Below are 19,381 nucleotides of genomic sequence, written 5' to 3' on the forward strand. Positions count from 1 at the left end.
TTCATGGAATGTTCTCAGCGGCAGCAAAGCTGCTCCAAGCACTTCCCAACTTCCCAATGCCCACCTTTACCTGCCTCAGAACCAACCCCCAAGGGTCCCCAAATCTCCTTTGTCCCAGCTGGGGAAATCCCGGTGCAGCACCAAGAGCTGCCCCTGGCCCACAGAGAGGCGATTTACCCTTGACAAAAGGGGATATAAAACATCTGGAGCTTTCCTTCCAGAGCTCATCATGGAGCCAAAGGGATCTGTCACTTCTCTGGGCAGGAGAAGGGAAGTAGGGATGGAAGACCCCACCATGGACATAAGATTTGGAGCCTTTGGTGGTTTTGGGGTCTGGAATTGCAAGGAGAGGAGTAAAACAGCCCCAGTTCAGTGCCTCGGCCGCGGATCCACTCCGGATTGAGAGCCCCTGCCCTCCACAATGGGTAAATCCAGCATTCCCTCAGCATTCCCGGGGTAATTCACCAGAATTACACATCTGCACCAGTTCACACCCAGCATTCCCAGTGGTGGCACCAGTTTAAGTCCCAGCTCCTGAAGTGGGGACCTCATGGAATCCCAGCTGCTCTCCTGGTTCAAACCAACAACGGAAAACCCTCAAAAACTGGGATCTCAAACCCAGACTAAACCGGGGCGAACAAATCCAAATATCTGGATCACAAGGCACTCCAAAAATCCCAGAGTTCGTTTAGCCTTGGATTTGCCATGGGGAGTCTGAGATTCAGGAGCATGAGACGTTTCCCCTCTTCGGAGCTCCCATGGGATCAGCCCTGTCCGAGTTCCCCCAGCCTGCTCTTGGCGAGCACAAGTGGAGACTCTGGATGAAGGGCTGGGCCCCCTCCATCCCTGCTCCCACCAGTTCCCAACAGCAGCTCCTGCCTTGGCCCACACCCAAGGGACGTGCTCCGACCTGCGCCGGGATTCGGGATCGGCTCTCCCGGCTGGATCCGCCCAGGCCCGGCCCTGGCGGGAGCTCTGCACTTACACAACCTGGGAAAAGCTTGGGCAGGATCCAGGGGATCCCACCTGGACCACGGGAGGGGATCTGGGGGGTTGGCAGGACTGAATTCCAACACAAACTGCCCGAGTGTCCCCCAGGAACAGGAATTCCCACCCTGAGGGGAGGAAGGAGCAACTCAGGGCCTTGTATTTGGCTTTATAACCCAGGCCTTGAGTGGCTCCAGCCCCTGCACTGGATAAAATCCCAGCCCACAACTGGGAATTGCCTCTGGACTGCTCACCCTACTCCTCATCCTGGGAAGGGGCAGCATTCCCACTCCTCCTCCCCAAAGCGGCCGAGCTGTTCCAACCCGGAAAGCCCCGAATTCTCCATCAGGAGAAGAACCCCCCCCCCCGCTGCTCCCTGTGCTCGGCCCCCGCGGGGCTGCGGCGGCACACGGGAACGGCAGGGTCAGCACAGACCCACCCCCGGTGCCCCCGAGGCCCCCAGAATCCTGGTACCCACCCCACGGCCAGGCTGGACGGGACCTGGGACAGCCTGGGCTATGGAGGGTGCTGGGAATGGGATGGGCTTTAAGGTCCCTTCCCACCCAAACCATCCTGGGGTTCTGGGACCAACCGGGGTGTTCCTGAAGCTGGAGTTGGCAGAGCTGCCCTTCCCTGCCAGCTTAAACTCAGAATTCCAGCTCCAGCACAAGTGGGATGAATCCCATGGATTTTGTGGGAGCTGGGCCCCTTTAACAGCTCCTCTGTGCCAATTCCTGTGCGTTTTACTCTGAACTGGGAGTTTTTTACCAACCATCCCAAGCACGCCAGGAATGGGGTGGGGATGTTTTGACAGGGAGTCCTGGATCACGTCCACATCCCACCCAGCTCCCTCCTCTCACCTCTCCCTGCTCCCGAAGTGCTCGACTCGAGTGTCAAGAGACTGGAATTTGAGAGAAAACAGATTTGGGGAGCAAACACTGCCCAGAGCAGGGGGAAATCCAGGGATGTCAGGCCCAGGATCACACACACAGATCCCTGCGTGTGGGGATGGAACACCTGGGGCTAACCCTGCATCTGTAAAGCACACCCGGGGGAGCATCCCTGAACCCCCCCTGTGCCGGAGCATCCCTGAGAATGCGGGTGCACATCCCTGTTCTCAGTAAGGATCCTCGTTTTCCCTCAGCTGCTGCTGCACCTGGCTGGGAAAGGCGCTCGGGAGGCTCCTCCCGGCCCCGGGGCAGCTTCGGGAGCCGCTCTGGGCGCGTCCCTGGAGCCTCCCGAGCTCCGATCCCTCTGATCCTCCCGCGTCCCTGCCCTGGGCTGGGAACGCCGCGGCTCCGGCCCCAACCCGCTTTCGCTGGGTTTTGCACAGGCGGCAAATCTCGGTGGTGCAAAGCTCCCACATCAGCACATCGGCAGCGCCGGAGCCTTCCCGGCCATGCCGGCACAGCTCTGCCAGGGCCAGGGAAGGGGGTCCTGGAGCCTGTGGAGGTGCCCAGCTCCTGCTCCGGCCTTCCCGAGGTCCCTTCGGCGGTGCTGCTGGGGATGATCCGGAGGGTCTCTCCCAACCCTGGTGATTCCGTGATTCCATGATCTGCCACCCCTTCCCTCTGCCCCAGCTCTTTGCCACCTCCAGTCCCCCCAGGTCACCCGGTTTCCCACCCTGGAACCACAGCTCAGCTGCCCAGGGAAAGCAGTGCCTGCGATGGGGAAAATGGGACCTTTCCCTGTTCTGTCCCCAGGCAAGCCTGGATTTCCACATCGCAGAGAGGGGCCGGGATGAGCCACTCTCTGTGCCCTCCCTCCAAGGGATCCCATGGCTCCTCTGGGCTTCCCAGAGCCTTGAGGACCCTTGGGCTGCTCCTGCCCAAGGTGTTCCCTCAGGGATCAGTGGGTTCAGTGCCCCCCCTGCCCTGCCCCCAAAATCAGAGCCTAAAGGAGCCAAGTTCTGCATCAACCAAGTGGGGCCATCCTCAGGGCATTTCCCAGGGAACAGGGGGAGAATCATGGAATCCTAGAAGGGCTTGGATTGGGAGGGCCCTGGAAGCTTCCAGGGCTCTCTGGAACCTCCGCTCTGCTCCCGTGTCCACACCCACACTGGATCAGAGGCTTTATGGGCATTCCCACTCGCACTAAAACATTCCTTCACCTTCCAACTCTCTAAATCCTTAAAAATCCTTACAACTCTTCCTTTGGAGCCTGCAGGGGAACCAGCCCAGCTCCACCATGGAGTCCAGACCCTACAACTCCTTACAAAGCCTTTCCTGGCGGGGCCTGTGCTGTGAGTCAGCTCCGCACAACGCCCGAGTCAGCACTTCCCACAAAGCAGCTGGAGCCGGGCCTGGAAACCGCGGCCACGTCCCACGGAGGGGCCCCGCCGGGACCTGCCGGGCTGGCACGGGCACCGGGAATGTGCTGGTGACAGCAGCCGGGAGAAACGCGGGGCAGGAGAGAACAGGGAGCAGCCCTGCCTCCCCCCCAGGCACAGCGCCCTGTTTGGGACACGCCGGAGTCTCCTGGGAAACCTGGAGCCAGCCCAGGCCTGGCCTTCCCTTGTCCCGCAGCCCAGGGAAAGCTCCTTTGGCCAGGGGATCCCTCAGGTCAGATTTGCACTGAGGAGATTCTGCAGCATGGCCAGCAGGAACCCCTGGAATGCCTGACTCCATTCCCAAGCCTCATCCACAGCTGGCCAAGCTCGGGTGAGATTCCCACTTCAGCCTCAGTCCTCGGGAGGATGGAATGGGGACACCAAGGCCCAGGAGGTACTGCAGGAACGCCTGATGCCCAAACCACACTCAAAGCTCAGGAGATCCTCCAGGAATGTGTAATTTCATTCCCAGTTCTCATCCAGTCACTCTCCTTTCCCCCCTCCCTCCTTTCCAAAGCAGCTCCCGGGCTCCCAGATCCCAGGGGATCCCTGTTCCCTCTCACTGAGCCTTCCAGCCTTTTCCACTCCAACCTTCCCTGCACATTCCTGTGCTCCCAGGTGCAGCCCCTCTGCTCTCTCCTGCTTTTCCATGGAAACTTGGACACCTTTCCCAGCTGCCCTGAGCACTGAGCAAGCTGTCCTGGAAGAAGCCAAACCAGAAGCCCCCCCAGGTGGAAGTGGGGCCTTCCCAGGTCCCCGTGGCTGCCCGGATCCAAGGACAAGGCTGACAACAGTCGGGATCCACAGTGGGATTGGGGCAAACCAAAGGCAGCTCTCAGCGGCTCATCCTGTGGGAATGCTGAGGCAAGGACTGAGCCCCCCCTGTGCCAGCAAGGGGGCAAGTGTGGAGGAAAAGCCCCACCTGAGGAACGTGCTGCAGGTCCAGGGGTTGGGGAGAGGAAATCCTTCGGGATCTGCCCCAGTTATCCACCAGGAGCTGGCACTGGTCAGGCTGGGAATGCCCAGGCAGACAAACACAGCGGTCACTCCCGCAAGTCACTGCCAGGAGATCCACGAGCCCTGGACAGCAGCCACCACACATTCCAGAGGAGCCCTCACACCTTCCAGACTCTCTTGTGTCCATGCACGGGCCACCCCATGGGCAGACCTACAGGGGATGTTCCTGCCCAAGGGGATGGACCTTCTCCGGGTGGACACGGGGCCTTTGGGGGAGATATCCCACATTTGTATCCATTTATTAGAGATTTGGGAAAAATCCTTCATGGAAGGGGTGTCCAGCCCTGGCATGGCTGCCCAGGGCAGGGGCAGAGTCCCCATCCTGAAAGTGTCCAAGAAATGTGTGGATGTGGCCCCTGGGGACACGGTCAGGGGTGACCTTGGTGGTGCTGAGTTGGACTTGATCTCCAAGGGCTTTTCCAACCTGTACAATTCCATGATTCCTGGCTCAGGCTGTGCCACCTGCTCTGAGGGGACACCAAGACTGGCTGGATCAGAGGGGTTTTTCCCATTAAACCTTCACCCTCCTGCCTGTTCTTCTCACCCAGGGAATGGGAATTCTGCCCAAAATGCCAGCAAGGATCTCTTCCCTCATGGCAGCCCCTTCACAGAGCTTTTCCCAGCACCATCTCACACAGATCCATGGAATGGTTTGGGAGGGAAGGGACCTTAAAGCCCATCCAGTGCCACCCCTGCCATGGGCAGGGACACCTTCCACTATCCCAGGTTCCTCCCAGCCTTGTCCAGCCTGGCCTTGGGCACTGCCAGGGATCCTGGGGCAGCCACAGCTGCTCTGGGAAATCCATTCCAGCCCCTGCCCACCCTCCCAGGGAACAATTCCTTCCCAATCTCCCATCCATCCCTGCCCTCTGGCAGTGGGAAGCCATTCCCTGTGTCCTGTCCCTCCATCCCCTGTCCCCAGACCCTCTCCAGCTCTCCTGGAGCCACTTTAGGCACTGGAAGGGGCTCCAAGGTCTTCCTGGAGTGAGGTGAACACCCCCAGCTCTCCCAGCCTGGCTCCAGCATCAGAAGCCAAGCTGGGAGTGCCTGGAGCAGGGGTGTCCAGCAGGGATGTTCCCGGAGTTAATGGAGATGAGGAGACAGAGCTGAGCCATCCCAGGGCTGGCAGGTCTGGGAGCCTCCCTGCTCCCTCCCTGCTCGCTCCGTTTGATCCCTGCAGGATCCCAGGGAGCTGCTTTGATGTGTCAGCCTGGCAGCAGGGCCTGTTCCAGCACGACTGCTGCCGGATTCCTGCGGGAACAAAGCTGCAGCTCAGCAGCTTCCAGAGGCTGGGACTGACCCCAGGGCGGAGCAGGGACAGTGAGGGACACAGAGGGGCCCTCTCAGCATCAGCTCCCCTGTCCTTCCCAGGGAAGACGCAGGAATCACAAGCCCGCAGTCCAGCAGAAGGGGTCACTCTGGGATCCTGGAGCATCCCGTCCCACAGGTCTGATCCCTGCCCCCCCACATGCCAGGGGTTCAATCACTTATCCCATGTGTGTCCTGCCATGGGAACGGGATCAGATCCCTCCGGAGCTTCCCTGCTCCACAGCAGGGCCCCACTCCACTTTAGACAGTTCTGACCTCGCAACTTTCTCACTCCCAATAAAACCAACTGCGTTGTTCCGGGGAGGATCCAAGGACGGAGCGGCTTCATTAAACATCAGGATAAAATTCCAGGGAGCTGATAAGAAGCATTTTATGATCCTGATTGAACTGGGGTTGTCTGGTCAGAAGAGATAAGGTCTGAGAGCATTTTATATTCCCTGGAAGCAGATCCCCACCCCGGATCACGACTCCAGCCCCTTCCACTGGGCCCAGCTCTAAGGGAATGAGGACGCTCCAAAGTAACTCATTCCAAGGAACTTGAGCCCGAGTTAAGAAATGGTGGCAAAGATTATGTCCAGGATGATCCAAGGGACTTCTGTGCCAAGGGGGAAAACAAAGTTTTCCCTCAGTTTGTTCCATAAGTGAATGAAATGGGAAACCTGAGGTGTTGAAATGAAATCCCAAAGAGGGGTTGAGGAGCCCAGTGAGAAGCTTCCACAAGGTGCCAGCTTCTCCAGCAGGACCAGGGAGGCTGAAACGAAGCCTTGGAGACTCCAAGGAACCCTTCCCACCTGGAATTAAACCTGAGGGTTCATGGCCAAGGCACTTCCATGTCCAGAATGACAGCCCGAGGATGGAATGGCCAAACTCTCCCTGTTTGCAACCCAGCGGAGCAGGCCCTGCCCGCAGCACGTCAGGGAATCCCGGAATGGTCTGGGTGCAAAGGGACCCTCAAATCCATCCCATCCCACCCCTGCCATGGCAGGGACACCTCCTGCTGTCCCAGGCTGCTCCCAGCCCCGTCCAGCCTGGCCTTGGGCACTGCCAGGGCAGGGGCAGCCCCAGCTGCTCTGGACAAATGTCCCGAGTGACCCCAGATTCACCCTTGGATTTGTGCTTGGTTTTCCCACCAAGATCCCCCCAAGGCTCTGCTCCCTCCCCAGTTCACCTCTCCCCAGTCCAACATTTGCCCCAGAACTGGTGACACTGGGAGGGAAAAGCCAGACTCCCAAAGTGTGTCTGGGCTGGGACTGCTCTTTTCCCAGCTCTCCAGAATCAGATTCCCAGATTTCCACAGGTTGCCACCTCTCCCTTTTCTCTTGTAATTCCAAAGTAACAGGAGGAGCAAGAAGGAACCTGCCCTGAGCTGAGGCAAGGAAATCCAAACCTGGGATCTGCAGGGACAAGTTCCTGGGCCCAGGAAGCTGCTGCCAGCTCTGGCTCCTGAAGTGGGTCCCTCCACTCCTGGGCTGCTTGGATTAAACTGGAAGTTGAATTAATCCACTTTTTGCCATGCCCCCAGTTAGAAATCATGGAATGCCCTGGCTGAGAGGGGACATTAGAGCCCATCCAGTGCCACCCCTGCCATGGGAGGGACTCTCCCACTGTCCCAGGCTGCTCCAAGCCCCGTCCAGCCTGGTCTTGGGCATTGCCAGGGATGCAGCAGCCATGATTCAACATTGACAGAATTATCCTTCGTTTTCCCAGCCAGGAATTCCCAGGGGTGGGAGCTGCCCATCCCTCAGCATCAAAGCCAAACACAGCTGAAGCAGCTCTCCAGGAAAGCCTTTTATGGATCGGACATGGCTCTGCTTTGGAGATTCCCTCTGAGGAAATGCAATTCCCTTTGCTGAAGCCCAAGCCGAGTCTAGGAAGGGGGAACTCACAGAAACTTCTACATGTGGTAAATCTGGGAAGTAGAGAATGAAAACCTGGATGAGCTCTGGAAAAGGGGCTGTGGGGGGACTCATCCCTCCCAGGGCCAGGGATGGGGGAATGGGAAGGAATCACAGCTGAGCTGAGGAGTCTGAAGAATTCCTTCTGCTCCAAGGGCTCAGGAAAAGCAGCCATGGAAGTGGCACAGTGATCACAGGATCATGGAATGGCTCAGGCTGGAAAAGCCCTCTGAGATCATGGAGTCCAACCATCCCCCAGCACGGCCAAAGCCAGCCCCGAGCACGTCCCCAGGTGCCACATCCAGGGACGGGGGCTCCCTCTCCAGCTTTGCCAGGAGGCTCTGGATGTGGAAGGGAGCAGCCCCGGGACATTTGGTGCTCTCAGGTGGTTTCCTCTGGCCACTCTCCAGTTCCACACTCCATTTCTCCCTGGGAATGTGTCCTTTGTGCTCACCCAGCACAGGAATATGGGAGACAGCAAAGTGTCTCTTAGGGGAGGTGACACTGAGTGGACAGGAGTGACAGTTAGGAGAAATACGAAATAAAAATAAAAAAGGATCTCATTGACTCCAACCCAATCCAGCTTCCTCCAAGGGCTGGAGGCACCTGCAGAACCACCTGGAAAGGGGAAGCTCCAACATCTGCATTTTGATGCTGGAGCTTCCCTGCCTTGGTTCTTCCATGCCAGGAAGGGCAGAGGGACCTCCCACAGCAGGGGGAGGCATAATGAGCTCAGCACCTTGCAGGGCACTAATTAATCCCTGCAGGGATTATTGGGAACAGGACACAGCTCTGAGCCCAGGGTCCAGCTCAGCTGCTCAGGTTTTCCTTCCCAGAAGTGCTGTGCAGTCACACAGCCGAGATTCCCCATCACGGAATCAAACCCGTTCTGGGGATGGAAAAGCTGAGGCGAAGTGGGCTGGAGCCCTGGAATGATCCCAGAGCTCGGGAGCTCAGCCAGGTGCTCCAGGGGAGCAGTGGCAGCTCTGCACTCCCAGGGCAGCTCCAGCTCCCTCAGCAGCAGCAACCACCCCTGGCTGGCCCAGCCTGGGATCAGGGACATCCCTCTCCTGGCCTGCTCCAGGTGTCCTGAATCCTACCAGGGTCACCAAGCCCAGGAGTCCCTCAAGGAAACCGAGTCAGGTTGGCCAGAGCAGCTGTGGCTGCCCCTGGATCCCTGGCAGTGCCCAAGGCCAGGCTGGATGGGGCTGGGAGCAGCCTGGGACAGTGGGAGGTGCCCCTGCCAAGGCTGGGGTGGGATGGGGTCAGGGTGCATCAGTCTGGATAGGAAAAGGATCCAGGGAGAGCTCCGAGCCCCCTGCAGGGCCTAAAGGGGCTCCAGGAGAGCTGCAGAGGGATGGGGGCCAAGGCATGGAGGGACAGGACACAGGGAATGGCTCCCCACTGCCAGAGGGCGGGGATGGATGGGAGATTGGGAAGGAATTCCACACTGTGAGGGTGAGGAGGGCCTGGAATGGATTTCCCTGTGGCTGCCCAGTCCCTGGAGGTATCCAGGGCCAGGCTGGACAGGGCTTGGAGCAGCCTGGGACAGTGGGAGGTGTCCCTGCCATGGCAGGGGTGGGATGGGATAATATTTAGGTCCCTTCCCACCCAAACCCTTCCCTGGCTCCAGGATCTCCATTTCTCCATGGCTGTTCCTTCTCCATGAGAACAACCAGAGCTTTGCTGCTGTCCCAGGAGCAGCCATGGGTTTAACCCCCAGCTGGAATTTCCCTCTGTCCCACCCTCAGGAAAACTGGGAACACATTTTAGGCGCGTGGGAAATGCAGCGTGTTACAACCAGACAGAATTCCCCAGATCCTTACTGCAGTGGGATCCATGGGGTCTCTTCCAGGCTCTCCCATTGCTGTATCCCAGAGCTGCTCCCCCCTCTCCTGTCCCAGCACCTTCCTGGACAGCAGGAGCACGGAGCTGAAAGGAAAATGAAAGTGATTTTGCTTTCTCCTTGCTGAAGGACTGGCTCCATCTTGAGCTCTGTAGTATCCCAGGATCACAGACACACGGAATTGTTCAGGTTGGAAAAGCCCTCAGAGATGATCAAGTCCAACCATCAACCCAGCACAGCCAAGGCCACCCTGACCGTGTCCCCAGGTGCCACATCCACACTTTCCTTGGACCTTCCCAGAGATGGGGACTCCCCCAGAGCCCTGGGCAGCCCCTTCCAGTGCTTTGCAACCCTTTCCAGGAAGGAATTTTCTCAATTCCTAAACCTAAACCTCCCCTGGTGCAACTTGAGGCTGTTTTTCCCTTGTTCCCTGGTAGCAGATCCCAAATCCCCCTGGCTCCACCCTGTCAGGGAATTCAGGAGAGGGAGAGGGTCCCCCCTAAGCCTCCTTTTCTCCAGGCTGAGCACAGGGATTTGTTTTGACCATTCTGAGCCATATTTGTGGTGAAATCCAAAGGATTTGGCTGTGCCAAAGCCAAGCAGAGGGAATTCTGGAGCTGGGCCATTCTGAACTGCTGGGACAGAGCCACATCAGCAATTCCAAAGTCCAGGAGTGAGAGATAAGGAGCCATTGTGCTCTTACAGACACCCCAGGCATGGACAGCATGGAAAAACCAGAAAAATGGGAATTACCAACTCCAACCCACACTCCTCCCTCGAGCAGCAGCCCAGGAGAATTCTCCAGGCACATCCCAGGGGGATCCCCAGTGAGTGAGGAACAGGAACCAGGGTCTCTCTGAAGGAAAAGATCCTTCCAGCAGGGGCAGGGACAATTTGGGATGCACCTTCCTAGCAACTCTTCCTAGAATTTTTCCCAGGGAAGCACGAAAATCCCCAAAGGAATAAGAAAGGCAGGAATTCTTTCCCCCTTTAACTGGGAGCAGGGACAGGGCCGGGCTTAGCTCAGAAATATTTCAAAGGTGAAAAGAAAACAGCACCAAATATTGACACAAAGGAAGGGAAACATTCCTGGGGGAAGGGTGTGGGATGCACGATCCTGCAGCGCCCTCAGCAGCACGGCTGGGAAAGAGCAGCTGAGCGGGAGGAAAGGGGAGGAAAACACAGCAGCAGCGACACCCCGGGAGGCAGCAGAGCCTCCCAGAGCTCCTGGAATGTCAGGGAGCTGCTCCGTTCCCAAAGGGATTCCCGTGCTGGAGGAGCTGCAGGATCCACGTGGAAGCTGCGTTTATGGGAAGGGCCTCAAAGTCCTCCTGCGACTCTGCTCAGCATCCTGAACCACAGGGAATCCTGGAATGGCTGGGTGGGAAGGGGCCCTCAAATCCATCCCATCCCATCCCATCCCATCCCATCCCATCCCATCCCATCCCATCCCATCCCATCCCATCCCATCCCATCCCATCCCATCCCACCCCTGCCCTGGCAGGGACACCTCCCACTGTCCCAGGCTGCTCCAAGCCCCAATGTCCAGCCTGGCCTTGGGCACTGCCAGGGATCCTGGGGCAGCCACAGCTGCTCTGGGAAATCCATTCCAGCCCCTGCCCACCCTCCCAGGGAACAATTCCTTCCCAATCTCCCATCCATCCCTGCCCTCAGGAAGCCATTCCCTGTGTCCTGGCCCTCCATGCCTTGTCCCCAGTCCCTCTCCAGCTCTCCTGGAGCCCCTTTAGGCCCTGCAAGGGGCTCCAAGGTTTCCCTTCTCCTCCCTTCTCCAGGCTGATCCACACATTTGCTTTTCCCCCTGCCCTCTCCCTGCAGGAGGAATCAAGGAATTCCCCGTAAGGAGGAGGACAAATCCACCGAGGTTTTCCCAGGTCCCTGCTCGGCCGGGCGGGAACAGCGACACAGCAGCACCACCTCCTGGAGCTGCCGCCTCCTCTCCCTCTGGGACGGAGCTCACCCGGAGCAAGGCTCGGGATAACCCCGGGCTTCCCTCGCTCCCACTGGAGCAAGGAAAACGGGAAGTACAACACAATTACCAGCTCAGCGCCCTGGCACCGCTCAGGTGCTGAAAGGAACGGGGATAAAAACAGGATTAAAAACCCCAACACGGAATTTAGGATAAAATTCGGTGCTTTTTATTCCAAGGTTGTTATTCCCAGAAGCACTCACCGTTAGGGATGAACCCCTGTCCTGGGAGAGTTGAGCCAGGGGCTGGGTCCAGGGAGGGGATTGTCCTGCAGGTGCCTCACCCACGTCCTGGGGGATGTTTTGGGTGGATTTTGGGAGAGGTTCCTCATCCAGAGGGTGGTCAGGCACTGGAACAGCTTCCCAGGGAATGGTCACAGCCCCGAGAGGCCAAAGCTGGGGGTGCCGGGGTTTTGGGATCAGTGGGATTTTTGGGCTGTCCTGGGCCAGGAGTTGGAGTTGATGATCCTGGGGGGCCCTTCCAACTGTGATTATTCCATAATTCTGGAGGTTAGGGCATGCTTGGATAACACTCTCAGGCACAGGGTGGGATTTTGGGGTGTCCTGTGCAGGGCCAGGAGTTGGACTCGATGATCCAGGCGGGTCCTTCCAACTCCAGATGTTCCACAACTCTGTGATCCCCGCAGGTCCCTTTCAGCTCTGGATATTCCATGATTCTGGAGGTCTCAGAATGTTTGGACAATGTGGGCATCAGGATTTTGGGATTAGTGGGATTTTTTTGGGATGTCTTGTGCAGGGCCAGGAGCTGGACATGAGGATCCTTGTGAGGCCGTTCCAGTCAGGACATTCTATATTCCCTTGGGCATGTTCCCTGTTATTCCAGGGAATGTTCTCGATACACATGGAAAGCACATGTAGGACCTTGGATTGCAGGAGCACTTCCTTGAACCACCTCAGACCCCACAAAATTGGTTAAAACTGTCCCCAAAAATCAGTCACAGACACTCCTTGCCTCAGATTCCCAAGGGAACTCAAGGTCCGGTCCCAGCGGGGATTCAGGAATTCCCAGCTCCGCCTCCTTGCCCAGCATCCCAGGGATGTGCGAGGCCCCTGCTGGGTCGGAGCCCTCGGGGTGGGCGCTGGTGGATCTGAAGAGCAGGAGGCTCCTGTCCCAGCTGGTGCTGCCGAAGGAGCAGACGAGCTCCATGGCGCATTCCTGCGTCAGGATGCGGGTGACGCTCTCGGCCATGTCCCCGTTGATCCGCAGGGATCGGAAGTGCTCGAAGTCGGCCCGGCCCAGCCTCCGGAGCCGGCGCGCGGCCGCCCGGTAGCACTTCCAGGGCTGCGGCTCCACCAGCAGGAAGGTGCACAGGGAGGCCAGGAGGGCCAGGAATTCCAGCAGGCCCCTGTCCCCGTGGTTCAGGTGGATCCACATGGTCACGGACATGCAGAAGCCGATGTCGAAGGAGGAGCGGCCGAAGCGCTCCAGGTAGGAGCTCAGGAAGGCTTCCCTGGCCCCGGAGTCCATGATGTCCAGGCTGGCAAAGGAGATGATGGATGCGGGGAAGGGGCTGCTCTGCTGGGCCCTCCGGATCAGCTCGGGGTCGATGTCACAGCACAGCAGGTTCAGCTCCTTCCCGCTGGAATCGCTCTCCTGGAGCCCCACGAGGTGCTGGTACAGAGCCACACTGAGCTCCTGCGGGAGGAAAAGGGGGATTCAGGGAGAGCGGACTGCGCACGCGGGATCCCGCTCACGGCACCTCCCCGGAGCTTCCTCTCCGTGGGCTCCCAAAGGAAAATCTGACCAAGATCAGCAAAAGATCCATCCTGGGAGCCCCGAGCAGCTGGGGCAGAGCCTGGACCCCCCACACCTCGGGGCTGCTGCAAAAACCAGGGAACCATGGAATGCTCCAGGCTGGAGGAACCCAGCTCAGCCCCTTCCACCCCTGCCATGGGACACCTCCCACCAGAGCACGTGGCTCCAAGCCCCCGGAATTCCGGGGTCCCCAGCCTGGAATGTGTTTCCACAGTGCATACTGATGGGAAGGGGATTCATCCTTAATTCCAGGAGATTCCATGGAGCTCCTGGAGCCGCAGGCACAGGACAGGCTGGGAATGTGCACCCTGCTGACCTGCTCCACAGGTTCACCTGGAACGGGAGCTGGAGCTGTCCTTTAGGGAATGCCTCAGGGGGAACTGCAGTTTGGGGGTCCCAGGGCAGGACTCTGAGGGACTGGAATGTGTCTGGAGCTGGGAATGGAGCTGGGAAAGGGCTGGAGCACCAGAAGGAGCTGGAACACTCCCGAGGGAGCTGGGGGGTCTCACGTGGGACCTCCTCGCTCTCCAGCCTGGACAGGAGGTGGAGCCAGGAGGGGTCGGGATGGGCTCCTGGGGAACAGGAGGAGAGGAAGCGGATTCCAGGGGAGGTTTAGGTTCGGTTTTAGGGAAAATTCCTCATGGAAAGGGCTGTCCAGCTGTGTCCAGGGCAGGGGGGCACTCCCCTTTCCCAGAGGAATTTAACAGATCCAGGACAGTTTCTTCCCAGTGTTCCCAGTCCTCCCTCCCACACCCTCGGCACTGCCTGCCCCAGTCCTCCCAGCTCCCCCAGTGCTCCCAGCACTCCCCACCACGGCCCCCCCCCACCGTTCCCATCTGCCTCCCCCGGATCCCTGCCTTTCCCAGTATTCCCAGTTTGTCCCCATTGCCCTCCCTCCTTCGTTCCCCACCTGTGTTCCCAGTCTGCCCCACCGCAGACCAGTGCCTCATCCCGAGCCTTTTCCATGGGCTGGACTGTCCCCCAGTGCCCCCCACCAGGACCTCCCCACTCTGTCCCAGTGCCCCCAGTACCAGGGGGCTCCCAGTGTGCCCCAGTGCCCCCCACCAGCGCCTCACAATATTCCCCAGTACCCCACACCAGTGTCCTCCAGTCTGTACCAGCGTCCCCCAGTACCCCACATCAGGGTTTCCCAGTCTGCCCCGGTGCCCCCAACACCCCAAACTGGTGCCTCCCCAGCTGGCCCCACCCCGTCCCCCCAAGGCGCCCCAAACCCGCCCGCGTGCCGCCCCCTCACCCCGGAGTTGCAGCCCACGTCGAGCCCGAGCAGCGGGCGGGTGGCCGCGGGGAAGAGGCTGCGCAGGAGCCCTTGGGGCAGGAGGCTGACGCGGCCCTCGGGCGGGTGGAACCGGGAATAATTCGGGAAGTTCCCGTAGGGAGCCGCGCCGGGCTCGGGGCCGCGGCTCCCCCTGCTCATGGGCGCCGCCATTTTCCCGCTGTCCCGCGCGCCGGTCGGGAACCGCGACTGAGGAGAAAAGTTCCGAGGCAGAAATATTCCGAGGAGGGCGGCGCGGGGCAGGGATGGGGACAAGGGACAGCGCCAGCAGCGCAGCCACAGCCCCTTTGGGGCGGAAAGAAGAGATTTGAGAGATTTTGTCTAAAAAAAATCCAGTCTGGGCCCTGCCAGGCCGCAGAGGGACCGCGCCGAGCACCCTTGTGTCCTCTTTGAACGCTTCCCCCTGCGTTGTCATGGCGACGCCGCGGCCCAGCGGGGTCTCAGGCCTTGGCGGGGTTGGGGTATTTAAATAAAACGGACATGTTAATTGAGTAATATAAAAATCACATCTTATCGTCTAGAACATAGTCATTCCTTTCAAATAAATAGCATGTAAATGCTACTTAAACCAACGCTATTGAAAGCATATTTGAATAATATAAACCGATGTTATATAAATAAATACCGTATAAATGTTATACACAGAAATAACAAATAAATGGTATTTAAAACACATTTAAACACGTGATTGCGCTGGGGGTGCCCAGGACCCTACGGGCTGCAGCTGAGAGAGGTTTTAAAGCAGAAAAAAATGAAAGTTCCCTGTTAAAGGGGGGTTTAAGAGGAGGGGGAGGTTCAGGGTTAAAGAGGCGCCGTGTGGGAGATTTAGGGTTAAGGGGCCTGGCGCAGCTGTAGGGTTAAGCTGGCACAGGAAGCGGGATTTCTTTTGGTGCTGGTTTCAATCACACCGTGAAGAGCAGAGGGCGCCTGGAGCTCACAAATGCCGGTGAAAGGCTCCTGCTGCCCGGATCGGCCCTTCTTGGTTCTCATGGAATCAAGAAAACCCAGTGGTTTTTGAGTGGGAAGGGACCTTAAAATCCATCCCATCCCATCCCATCCCATCCCATCTCATCCCACCCCACCCCATCCCACCCCATCCCATCCCATCCCACCCCATCCCACCCCACCCCACCCCATCTCATCTCATCCCACCCCATCCCATCCCATCCCATCCCATCCCATCCCACCCCATCCCATCCCATCCCATCCCATCCCATCCCATCCCATCCCATCCCATCCCATCCCATCCCATCCCATCCCACCTGGGACACCTCCCACTGCCCCAGGCTGCCCCAAGCCCCGTCCAGCCTGGCCTGGGACACTTCCAGGGATCCAGGGGCATCCCCTCAGAAATCCATTCCAGGGCCTCCCCACCCTCCCAGGGAACAATTCCTTCCCAATCTCCCATCCATCCCCGCCCTCAGGAAGCCATTCCCTGTGTCCTGGCCCTCCATCCCTTGTCCCCAGTCCCTCTCCAGCTCTCCTGGAGCCCCTTTAGGCCCTGCAAGGGGCTCTGAGCTCTCCCTGGATCCTTCTCCTCTCCAGGTGAGCACCCCCAGCTCTCCCAGCCTGGCTCCAGAGGGGCTCCAGCCTTTGGAGCAGCTCCGGGGCCTTCTCTGGACTCGCTCCAGCAGCTCCTCATCCTCCCTGTGCTGGGAGCCCTGGCCGCAAACGGAAGGCAGAAAAAAGTGCAAAAAGAAATACGATTTCCCTCCCTTCCCTAGGCAATGGAACCCAGGGGGGTTGAGGTCTCCTCTGACTCTCTCTGGCTGGACTTTGGACCCCCAAATTCCTGTTTTCAACAGGCATGGGAAGCAGCTCGATGACTTCCTCTCTCCAGCATCCCTCACACCCTGACAAATCTCCCCCCTTGTCCTGCATCCCTCCACCCTTCCTTTGATGGTCCCAGCCTGATTAATCCAAATTCTTGCCCCATTCTCCAAAAGCCAAGTGCTGAAATTTGATGCAATCCTCAGCTTTTTACCCTGTCTGTGGCACTTTCAGGGAACACTGATGATGTCTCATCCAAATGCTCTTGGACACCTCATTATTTGGGTGCGAATTCTCCACTTCACTCCTTTTTTTTCTGCAGAAAGTGCAGGAAAATCCCTCCTGGCTGCACAGGCTGTTCAGCACCACTTCCTAGGAGCCAAATTTCCCATGTTTTGGGTTCCCCTGCTTCCCAAAAGCACAGACCTGCTACACTGGGATTTCTGTCCTGGACAATCATCCCTTCCGAGCTGATGGAGTGAATGGGAGTTTGCCCCTCCCAGTGCCGGTTCCCATTTCGGGTGGTGAATTGTCCCTGGAGGAACTTTTCTCCTCCATTTACTCTTGGGAAAGCTCCAGCTGCTCTCCAGAGCTGCAGAAAATTCCCTTGGAGCTGGAGCCCTCTCACAACTCATCCCCACTCACTGATTCTTGAATCCTGTGGTCACATAAACCAAGTGGGAGAGGGAACAAATCCCTCATTCCTGGAGCCCTTTGGCCCTCAGTTCTCCAATATTCCTCATCCATGACACCTGCTCCAGACCCATGTGCTTTTTATTGCTCTGTGTGGGATGTTTTCCTTACTCATAACCAGGGAAGAGGTGACCTGGGCTCCGTTAAAGCTTTGGGCCGTGCCAGGATCTTGTTTATATTTTAAGGGCTGAAGCAGCACCTGCACAACCAGAGCAGGAACAGGCACAGGCTCCGTTTTGCAACCATTTATTAGCAATAGTCGGAGAAGATACAAAATCCTATTTACAGGGAAGTTGTAGGAACGACTGCTCCAGAGGATTGGGATACAGAGCTGGGTGAGGACTTCGGGTGGAGGACACGGGAGGAGGAGGAGCAGCCCTCCATATCCCACCCCGAATCCTGCATCCCTCAGCCTCCCGAGGAACTCCAGCTCCCCGAGCTCAGTATCCACCAGGGCTGGCTGGGATGGGATCAGTGTGGAAAAGGGACCGGGACACGTGCAAGGGACACGGGAGGGCAGCAGGTGCCCCCCAGTCAGGTGCCTGGAGCGGGTTCATGCCAGGTATTCCCAACAGGAGCAGAAAAGCCGGGATATATCAGCAGAAAGCCAGGATATATCAGCAGAAAGCCGGGATATATCAGCAGAAAGCCGGGATATATCAGCAGAAAGCCGGGATATATCAGCAGAAAGCCGGGATATATCAGCAAAAAGCCAGGATGCAGCAGCAGCAAAGTTACTCCACACCAGAAGGAAAAAGAACAATTCCAGAGGGGGCTGCAGGTCCAAGTGTTCCTCCCCAGCTCCCAGCAGGGCATTTTGGAGGAGTTTTGGGACTATTTCAGAGCCAGAGCTCATCATGGAGCTCCACATTCTTCCCTCCAAGCCTGGAAAGCACAAATCCCTACAGGAAATGGCTGTGAGCAAGGAAAGACTGTCCAGCCAGGTTGCTGAGGGCCAGGAAATTCCCTCTTGAAACTCTTATTTCATCCACTTTTAGGGTGCCTCCCGTGCCATTCCCAGTCCTGCCTGCTCAGCAATCCAAGGATTTGGTTCTCCTCAGCAGGAACCAGCAGCTCATGAACTTCCTGCTGTCATCACCTCATGGTGCCCTTCATCCCTACAAAGAATTTGGCTTTGGTTGGGGTTTTTTTGGTCTGGTTGTGGGGTTTTTGTCCGGTTGGGGTTTTTTTGGGGGGTGTTTTGGGGAGGAAGAGAAGGGGAAGGCCTCACTTGCGCTCATCGGTGCAGCCACAGAGGGGTTGGAGCGTTTCCATTCCCTGCACGGTGACTTTCCCTGGACACTGGACACGTGGGGCAGGAGGACGGGGCATGTGCGGGGTAAAACCCGGGCCAGAAGGAGCAGGAATGTGCAGTCCCAGCGTTCTGGCAGAGCCTCTCTCCAGCAGGGATTGCTGGAGGCAGCTCCGTGACGCACTCGCCGGCATTCCCAGCGAGATGGGAGATACGAGGTCCTATCAGCAGGAAGGATCACTCTTGGAATGAGAGCAAAAGGCCCCTTATCTCCCTGGGGAGCTTTACAGTCCCAGATCAGGCAGCTGAGCCCCAACAGGGAATGTGAGCATGGCCACGGTGGAAAGTTACCTGAGCCCATCCAGAGCCGCGCTGACATCCGTGTTTGGGAGAGGAGCAGTGGAAAACAGCCGGGGAGAGGCAACACTGGTGTTCCAGTGGCCTCAGTCCCTGGGGAATAACCCCTTAGGAACGCTAATTTGGGGCAACCAGGACAGTTCTGGGAAGGCCCCGGTCCCTGGGGAATAACCCCTTAGGAATGCTAATTTGGGGCAACCAGGACAGTTCTGGGAAGGCCCCGGTCCCTGGGGAATAACCCCTTAGGAATGCTAATTTGGGGCAACCAGGACAGTTCTGGGAAGGCCTCGGTCCCTGGGGAATAACCCCTTAGGAACACTAATTTGGGGCAACCAGGACAATTCAGGGAAGGCCTCAGATCCTTAGGGTGGGTCACGGGATCCCAGCCCACTTCCCACATGGAATGGCATTTCCCAGCATGGAAACTCAGCCTCCTCCTTCTCTTCTCTGCCGTTTCCTGGCAATATTCCTTCCTTGGCATCCCAGCCCCTCCGGTGGGGAGCCACACTCCAGAGAGTGCACTGCCCTGGGCAGGAGGGGGCCATGGATAAGGGAAGGGAAGGGAAGGGAAGGGAAGGGAAGGGAAGGGAAGGGAAGGGAAGGGAAGGGAAGGGAAGGGAAGGGAAGGGAAGGGAAGGGAAGGGAAGGGAAGGGAAGGGAAGGGAAGGGAAGGGAAGGGAAGGGAAGGGAAGGGAAGGGAAGGGAAGGGAAGGGAAGGGAAGGGAAGGGAAGGGAAGGGAAGGGAAGGGAAGGGAAGGGAAGGGAAGGGAAGGGAAGGGAAGGGAAGGGAAGGGAAGGGAAGGGAAGGGAAGGGAAGGGAAGGGAAGGGAAGGGAAGGGAAGGGAAGGG

At 58.1% G+C, this 19,381-nt stretch overlaps 1 protein-coding gene and 1 long non-coding RNA gene across 3 annotated transcripts; both read right to left on the bottom strand.

Moving 5' to 3' along the window:
- Positions 1–9,180: 9,180 nt before the first annotated feature.
- BCDIN3D (BCDIN3 domain containing RNA methyltransferase) lies at positions 9,181–14,692 on the bottom strand. Of its 2 annotated transcripts, XR_011146779.1 has the most exons (3): positions 14,422–14,692; positions 11,594–13,046; positions 9,181–9,489 (listed from the first exon to the last, which is right to left on the bottom strand). XR_011146779.1 is itself a non-coding variant. In XM_068997576.1 (2 exons), exons 1-2 carry the CDS (start codon positions 14,611–14,613, stop codon positions 12,342–12,344), a joined length of 897 nt encoding a protein of 298 aa, XP_068853677.1. In that variant the 5' UTR covers positions 14,614–14,692; the 3' UTR covers positions 11,556–12,341. The 2 variants fall into 2 exon arrangements, 1 of the variants encoding a protein (XP_068853677.1); XM_068997576.1 differs by lacking the exon at positions 9,181–9,489 and having other exon boundaries at positions 11,556–13,046.
- A 2,461-nt stretch (positions 14,693–17,153) lies between these two features.
- LOC138100041 (uncharacterized) lies at positions 17,154–19,117 on the bottom strand. Its single transcript, XR_011146786.1, has 2 exons — positions 18,155–19,117; positions 17,154–18,041 (listed from the first exon to the last, which is right to left on the bottom strand). It is a non-coding gene; the product is annotated as an uncharacterized lncRNA (long non-coding RNA).
- Between the last annotated feature and the right edge of the window lie 264 nt (positions 19,118–19,381).

Source organism: Aphelocoma coerulescens, chromosome 29 (genome assembly GCF_041296385.1).
Source record: "Aphelocoma coerulescens isolate FSJ_1873_10779 chromosome 29, UR_Acoe_1.0, whole genome shotgun sequence".
Classification (NCBI taxonomy): domain Eukaryota; kingdom Metazoa; phylum Chordata; class Aves; order Passeriformes; family Corvidae; genus Aphelocoma; species Aphelocoma coerulescens.

Bases quoted from the DNA above. Each gene is read 5' to 3' on its own strand.
- BCDIN3D (XM_068997576.1), bottom strand. From the start codon at position 14,613: ATGGCGGCGCCCATGAGCAGGGGGAGCCGCGGCCCCGAGCCCGGCGCG. The intron at 13,047-14,421 runs GTGAGGGGGCGG...TTCCTCCCGCAG, and splicing joins ACGTGGGCTGCAACTCCGGG to GAGCTCAGTGTGGCTCTGTA.